Source organism: Phacochoerus africanus, chromosome 13 (assembly GCF_016906955.1).
Source record: "Phacochoerus africanus isolate WHEZ1 chromosome 13, ROS_Pafr_v1, whole genome shotgun sequence".
Taxonomy (NCBI): domain Eukaryota; kingdom Metazoa; phylum Chordata; class Mammalia; order Artiodactyla; family Suidae; genus Phacochoerus; species Phacochoerus africanus.
The window spans coordinates 68078649-68087051 of NC_062556.1; the positions used below are offsets into that span (position 1 = coordinate 68078649).

The window sequence follows — 8403 nt, forward strand, 5'->3', positions numbered from 1 at the left end:
CTGTTCCCAGGCCTTATTAATGACCCTTTGAATACCCAAAAGATATACTTGTGTGTCCTCCAAAATACTCACAGTGACATGCACAGAGTAGGTACTCAGTACATGTGTGAAGTAAGAATGAGTATGAGGTTGATAACTTCTGTAGTAATGTCCCATGTATAGTTTGACTTAGAAAATCTAATACTCTGTTTAAATTACATTTAAAACAGTGGTGAAAGCTATTGGAACATTGGAGTTCCCTGTTGTCTCAGTGGGTTAAGGAGTCTGCATTATCACTGCTGTGGGTCAGGTCACTGCCGTGGCATGTGTTTGATCCTTGGCCCCAGAACTTCTGTCTGCTGTGGGTGCAGCACCCCTGCCCCACTCCGAATTCATTGGCACATTAAATATAGAAGTTCCACAAGGAGCATGTATATTCCCTTCTGTGTTCTCCTGACCCTACCTATTGACCATTTCTCAGAGGGTAATCTAGAAAAAATCCTGTGCCTTAGTTTTTTAAAATGTGTTAGGCAGTTTCACAATTTGCAAAACAGTGTCTCTGATATTTTAGGAAAGTTAAGCATGGTGTAGTTTAAATGAATATTGCACCCGAAGTCAGAAAAAGTGAACTTGAGTTCTGGTCTTTTATACGAGCCACAGGCCATTAGGCTGTTACCCACCCCTTGGAGCCTCATTTTTATCGCCTGTCTGGCATTTAAATTTTTTGGAATCTAGAGTGATGAATATAACTGAAAATCAAGGCATATATATATATATATATATTTTTTTTTTTTTTCCCCCTGAATTTTGCTCTGTGTAACAGTGTCTGGGGGCAGAGCTGCTGTGTCCTGTGGTAGCACACCACCTCTCGTTTCACAGGGGGGTCTTTGTTGTTGTCTGAATCATATCACTTTGAACACTTTGGAAAATCTTTTTGACTTATTTTAATTCTTTTTTTTTTTTTTTTTTGTCTTTTTGCCATTTCTTGGGCTGCTCCTGTGGCACATGGAGGTTCCCAGGCTAGGGGTCTAATCGGAGTTGTAGCCACTGGCCTACACCACAGCCACAGCAATGCGGGATCCGAGCTGCATCTGCGACCTACACCACAGCTCACGGCAACACCAGATCCTTAACCCACTGAGCAAGGCCAGGGATCGAACCCGCAACCTCATGGTTCCTACTCGGATTCGTTAACCACTGAGCCACGACGGAACTCCTGACTTATTTTAATTCTTATTTAATTTTAACTGATCATTCCCAGCAACCATACTTAGAAAATATCCCCATTTAACCACTTTGTGAATCTGATATTCTGATATTTAAGCTGTTCACATCTTATGTTAAATTAATTAAGTAGCAGTTTTCCATTTTGTGATAAAGTATTCTTTTTTTTTTTGTCTTTTTGCCATTTCTTGGGCCGCTCCCGCGGCATATGGAGGTTCCCAGGCTAGGGGTCCAATCGGAGCTGTAGCCACTGGCCTACGCCAGAGCCACAGCAACGCAGGACCCGAGCCGCGTCTGCAACCTACACCACAGCTCACTCAACGCCAGATCCTTGACCCATTGAGCAAGGCCAGGGGTCGAACCGGAAACCTCATGGTTCCTAGTCGGATTCGTTAACCACTGCACCACGACGGGAACTCCTGTGATAAAGTATTCTTAAGTAAGAAAGTAAAACAGGTGTCCTCTTTGTCTTTTAAATTAAGCCTTTTCCATGTAATAAAAAAGAATGTTTTAATAGAAAGCTTAAGTAATCTTATAGATTACTTAAAAAGTTTTTCTATCAATTTCTCTAAGAAATTTGGAGTAGTTCTGTATTTTTCAAAGTTCACACAGCTATGATATATCCCTGGTAAGTGACAGTTTATAGTTGAATTGCTTTTCTCAGGGAACCAATCACTTTAAGTCTGTACTTTTGTGTAAATCACGAAACTTCCTTTGAAAAGGGGTTTATTTTTGTTTTTTCTCTTATAGGAACAATTGGCTTCTTTGCATGCTTTTGGTTTGTTACCAAAATATACAGTGTGGTGAAGGTTGACTGAAGAAGCCCGGTGTGTCTGGTTAAAACAGAAATAAATTAACTTCTTCATCAACAAAGACTTGTTTTTGTGACTACCTTGAGTTTTATCAGACTTATTGGCCTAGTAATCCTTCAGAAACAACGTAATTCTAAATAAACCTCTTCCCGTACACCTGTCCCCACAGAATGTGTTCTCAACACTAAAACATTTGTATTGTGATTTGATTAAGCATATATTCAGTTGTTCTCAATGAAGAGCAAATTTAAATATTATGTGCATTTGTAAATACAATAGCTATAAAGTTTTCCATACTTCTAATGGCAAATAGAGGAGGCCGTATTAAACAATACTGATGAAATACAGGACAGTTCCCTGTAAATAGGATTTTCTAGGCTCGGTAGGTGGGAAGAATTATTTTTCTTTGAAGGAAGTGACTTTTTATCATGGTAATTTTGAAGGATGATTCGTATGGTGTGTACTGGGGGGATGTGGCTTTAAAAAAACCTTGTATTGTTGTAAGTGTTCCTATCTTCTGTGTTGACTTCATTATTCCCATGGTATTGGCCTTTTAAACTATGTGCCTCTGAGTCTTTCAATTTATAAATTTGTTATCTTAATAAATATTGTAAAAACGTCTCCATTGCATCATTACCTGTTATATAGTCAGAGATTCTGTAAATACAAATTTATTTACCAGTAGTGTTTTCAAATGGTTTACATACTATTTTGTCAGATTTTGCTGATTTTTGCTAATGTAATAGACTTTCTGAGCTTTGATCAAAATGAAATTCCAGCCTAGCAAAACTAAAATTTCCACTATTAGTAACAGAAATTTTAGTCATGCATTTCTAGCCAGATAAATTCTGTAAGTATAGTAGTTAATATGAGCCTTACTGTGCTGCCATTATGGATTTCATTTTTTTTTTTTTACCTGTTTTTCAAAGTACAGTATTTTTGATTCTTAAGTCAATTTTTATGATCTGTACACTAGCAATGACGAACAGGTCTTCCTCTTTGTGATTATATTGTCTCAATTTGGATTTCTCAGGGTCAAGAAGTAACTGTGTTGCAGCATGCTGACTGGGACTTCCTCGTGGGCAGTTCACTGGGCCGGTGGGGCTGGAGTAGCTGCCCTGGGGGTTGCCTGTTCCCTGGTCAGTGGTGCTAGGGTGGAAGGAGCTGGGTATTCAGAATCCATCCCTTGATCCTGCCACCAAGCCAGGACCCCAGCACAGGTCCCCTCTTGGTGGCCATCACTACTGTGACTCAGAGGACACCTAACTAACTCCTGTGCCCTGGACGATGTGGCTTTAGAGAACTCGCCAGCCTGTTGAGGAGGGATATGATGAGAAACTTGAAGCTGCGGAACCGAGGTCGTAGAATCTTCTTTGGGGACATGAGGACAGCCTTTCAGGACAGGTAAGGACTGGGAACACCCTAGTGCCCTGGGGCAGTGAGTCAGTACTGAAGAGCTGCGCAGACTCCCTCCCCTTCTACGTGACTGCCTTGAGACCCATCACATGAGTCTGTCAAAGAACTGGGCGGTCAGCCTGTGCAGGCTGGGGGCTCGGGAGTCGGGTGTTTTTGACTAACTTACCCTGGGAGGCAGTGACAGCCAGAGATGAGGCTTAGGCTGGCTTCCTACAGCCATGGGAAGTGGTGCCTCATTGGTTACCTGTGACCATTCTAGGGGGTGTACACCTACCTGCTGTGTGTGTGTGCACGCGCGCGTGCATGCGTGCGCAAAAGGTGGGTAGCGGTGATGTGGAAGGCACACGGGTGTGTCTGATGGGGTGTGTTACACCAATGAGCAGATCCCTTCCAGTAGGAAGCCTTTGACTCAATGTTCCCTTTCCCTCAGAACTCATAATAATTAAATACTCATGTCTGACAGCTCTCCTGTATTGTCTTAAATATTACTCACATTTTTGTGTAGCTTTGCAAGCTTATCCTTCCAAATAGATGACAGTCTTCCCAAGGGCAGGGATCACTGCTTGGATCATGTTTGGTGTAACAGAATTTCTCGGTTGAAAGCAGGAATTTAAATGATAAGGGGTAATTGATTTAAAATGTTCCCATTGATAATAATGATATAAAAACACCAGTTCCACGTTTTGTTTAGCTCTCAGATTCCAGAACAATCTATCTTCATCCTGTAAAATTTTGCATTTTCATGCACATCCGGCAGCATTGTCTCCTACACTTGTTCCGTGTTCATAGACAGTTGTTAAAACAAATCAGCACTGGCAGAACTTGGCCAGCTTCTCTCTACACTTAGTTTGAACTGTTACCCGTGGAACCAGCTCGAACATAAAGCAACAAAGAGGCTAATTGAAATCAGAATGCTGGGTCATTTCTCATTCAAACAAAACAGATGGCCCTCCTTGCCGCACTTCTGTTAAATTGGGGGGGGTGATTAAATGCATTTTTAACTCCCACACATGCTTTTCTGCTCCTTAAGGGAATTATATATGGCTCTTGAAATGCGGAGGGTTGCACAAGAGAGGGCTTTTTTAAATAGAGTTTGTTTCCCTTTATTTTGAAGATTTCAGAAGAAGCACTTTAACAGGAAGAGTCCGTGTTCACAGTTTCAGCTTAAATTCTGAATATTTAATTTTCACTTATTCCGATTTTTCTTTGGAATAGATAATCCGTGCACAGGGTAAGCAATTTAAAATGTGCAAAAAGGATATCAAGAAAAGCAGGTTTGCTTTCGACCTCCAGTCCCTGCCTTCTCTCCCCTGGAGATAATCATTGTTAATAATTTCTCTCCAGAAATTGAACTTTGCTTTTAATTTACTACTTGAAAATTAAAATTTTAATTTACTGCTTGAAACCTCTTTTTGATACCAGTTTAACTGGCAGTGTTAATAGTGTCTGGTTTCAGAGTTGGCCTGAGAGTTTTAAGAAAGCAGCTGTGGGAGTTCCCGCCGTGGCAGTGGTTAACAATCCGACTAGGAACCATGAGGTTTTGGGTTCAATCCCTGCCCTTGCTCAGTGGGTTAATGATCCGGCGTTGCTGTGAGCTGTGGTGTAGGTTGCAGACACGGCTCAGATCCCGCGTTGCTGTGGTTCTGGTGTAGGCCGGTGGCTACAGCTCCGATTCGACCCCTAGCCTGGGAACCTCCATATGCTGCTGGAGCGGCCCAAGAAATGGCAAAAAGACAAAAAAAAAAAAAAAAGCAGCTGTGGAGATGGTGTTTTTATTGGCCAGAGTATGTTTGGTATATTAGTACAAAGCATCACTGTTATAAAAGACACCTCATTGATATTTAGTAATATGTCAAGTGGCATAAGCCACCTCTTAGGACCTGTTTGGGGAAAGAAATTTGAAGAGGAAGTTCTCTTGCTCTGTAGCTGGGTAGTGGCTCCAACTCAACTGTCCAGAGACAGGCTCAGTGACAAAGGCTCCAACACAAGAGCCCAGCTCTTGGATGCATCATGTAATTCCATGAGCTGCTGTGCAGAAATGTGGGCCCTTATTACTGGCTTTTGAAAAACACCTTAAAATCTACCTGATGCCTGGCAAAATTGTGCCCTTGACAGTTTGCATACACCCCCACCCCTGCTCCTAGTCTCATCAAAGCACAATTTCAGGAAAAGGTTTTTTTTTTACCTCACGTGCGAATTATGGTTTAACAAAATTTTGGTTGCATTTTTAACCATGCGATAAACTGTGGAATGAGCTTAGTTTCCAGGGGAACAGCTGGGGAGCGGTTCCATCTCAGCGGCCTTGTCGCTGCTCCCTGAGGTGGCCAGCTCTCCGCTCTGGAGCAACCCCGCCCCGAGTGTGGGGGCGCCCGCCTTTGTCCTTGGCCCTTGGCGGGGGCTGAAGCCCCAGGGCCAGGGTGCCTCAGACACTCCCAGCCCAGGCTCCAGGTTCCAGCAATTCCTCAGATGCATCCTACTGCGCCCGGGCCGCCCGGGGCAGGCCCAGGAGGCTGTGGCGAGCCCCCCAGTCAAAGCCCCAGGGGGGCTGGTAAAATGCTCCCCGAGGAAAGGAACGGCAGGAGCCAGGCGGTGCCCGTGAGTCGCCCTTTTCCACGGGAAGATGCCCTGGAAGATTTTAGAGCTGTAAAAAAGTCTGTAAAATCTACTTTGATCCTGTCTGACTCCCATTTACGTTCAAATATCTAACCTTGGGCTGCTGGAAGCCGTGTGAGTAAATGTGTGTGAAGTTCTGTCAGCAGGTGACAGAAAGGCTAAATGGGAATTGGGTGAAGATGTCATTTTCTATTAATCCGCAGTTATCTGTGGTCCTCTCAATGTTCTAGTTACATAAACACAATGGTTTGGCTTTGCAGTATTTCTCCTAGTTTTACCAGGCTTTCTGCCATGTTTAGATGCTGTATGTATGCATTATGAAGAGTGGCGCATTACTCTTCGTTTCCTTAAGATCCTAGTGTGACCGCGGTAGGCAGGAGGGGAACTGCTGGAGGGTGTGAGCCCTGGTGGCAGATGGAGAGCCGGACGCTGACCTTGCTCCCGGCTGGGAGCTGGCCTGCAGTGTGTTTTGCAGGTTTGAGTTGCTGATGAGGTGGTGGCGGCAAGCCCGAGTGCCCTCCAGTCCAAGGCCGGGGACAGTGGTGGAAACCACTGGAGGTTGACCAAGCCATGTTCATTGACGGCATCTTGCTGGTGGAGGAGCCCAGGTCTGCTGGCTTTCTGGTGAACAGAAAACGTGAATAAAATATAGGAGAGGATGTGGCCATTGGGTGGCCACTGTCCATGAGATGGAAGGTGGGAGGCAGAGGGAGGACAATGAATGGGTCTCCATCTATGTAGGCCAGTGGCTGCAGCTCTGATTTGACCCCTAGCCTGGGAACTTCCATACACTGCAGGTGCAGCCCTAAAACGCAAAAAAAAAAGTCTTTTCAATGGACTCAAGCACTAGGTGACTTTACGAGACGGGCTTTCTTCACTCAGCAGCTTAAGTCTCTGGAAAGTCATCCTGCTTGTTTCGTGGGTCAGCCCTTCACTCTGCTCTGTTGCTGAGTGACGTTCCAGAGGGCGGATGGTCCAGTTTGTTTCCCGTGTGGAGGACACGAGGGCCGTTTTCCGTTTGGGGCTGTTAGGAATAAAGCCTCCCAGAACATTTCCGTACAGATTTGTATGTGAACGTAGGTTTTTGTTTCTCTGGGATAAGTGCCCAAGAGTGAAATCCCAGCGTCAGGTGGTAGTTACAGGTTTAGTTTTATGAGAAATTGCTAAATTGCTTTACAGAGAGGCTGTACTATTTTATATCCCCACTGGAGCACATGAATGATCCAGTTTCTCCACGTTCTTGCCACCATTTGGGGAATGCTCGCCAGTCTTTTATGTTCTGACAGATGTGAAGTGACACCTTATTGTGGTTTTAATTGGTAGCTTCCTTATGGCTACTGATACTGGGTATCTTTTCATGTGTTTATTTGCCTTTTTTTTTTTTTTTTTTTTTACAGCCGCACCTGTGGCATGTGGAAGTTCCCCAGCCCGGGGGTTTAATTGGAGCTACAGCTGAGGCCTATGCCACAGCCACAGCAATGCCAAATCCCTAACCCACTGAGTGAGACCAGGGATTGAACCTGTGTCCTCATAGACACTATGCTGGGTTCTTACCCTCTGAGCCACCATGGGAACTCCCTTATTTGCCATCTTTGATGAAATGTCTGTTTATGTCTGTTGCCCGTTTTCTAATCGGATTGTTGGGTTTTTGCTGTTGGGTTCAGTTCTCCACTTTTATAACACGGGTCTATGGCCGATGGGAGGGTGGAGGTCCTGAGGTTAACCCAGTAATCCTGTTGGTCTCGCTCCTTCCTCGGGTCTGTTAACCAAGCATTAGTAGCAGGGAGGGGGCGGGGGGCCCTTGCACTTGAACCCTTGCTTTCTGCTCTGAGTGGGGCAACAGCTGCCTATGAGAAGGGAGCCTTTCCTGCGTGTGCTCACAGTGACTGAGGAGCGGGGACGAATGTCTTTGCCGCAAGCTGCTGTCTCGGGAGGAAATGAGGGAGGGGAGAGGCTGCCTCATAGGGACCTGCTCCTGGATCTCCCTCTGTGACCTCCGGACCCAGTGAGCCTTAAATCAGAGCTTCTCAAACTCCTCTTCACATGTGCATTGCCTGGAGATCTTAAGGTGCAGATTCTGATTCAGGAGGCCTAGAACAGGCCCAGAGCTTCTGCACGTCTTCTCGGCCCCAGGTGACGCAGTGCTGCTGGCTCCTGGCCCGTGTTTGAGAGGAGGAAACAGAAGCCCAGGTAAGTTAAGCAATTTAGCCAAAATCACCAAGTCCGCCACCACCTCCCCTCCCACCTTCACTGCCAGCACAGCACGTGCCCCCACCACCTGCTTAGGGAAAGTGACATTCTTCTCAGGAAGCAGCCCTGCCCTAGGGTGCATTTGAGTCAATGAATTAGTGCAGTTTCC

General features: G+C 45.1%; 1 protein-coding gene across 1 annotated transcript in view; it reads left to right on the top strand.

Moving 5' to 3' along the window:
- The window catches only part of TM9SF2 (transmembrane 9 superfamily member 2), a 61990-nt gene extending 59354 nt beyond the window's left edge, over window positions 1-2636 (top strand). Inside the window, exon 17 of the mRNA XM_047755699.1 lies at window positions 1954-2636. Coding sequence (XP_047611655.1) covers window positions 1954-2021 — 68 coding nt within the window. The 3' untranslated portion in view covers window positions 2022-2636. The remainder of the gene's footprint in view (window positions 1-1953) is intronic.
- Window positions 2637-8403: the final 5767 nt, after the last annotated feature.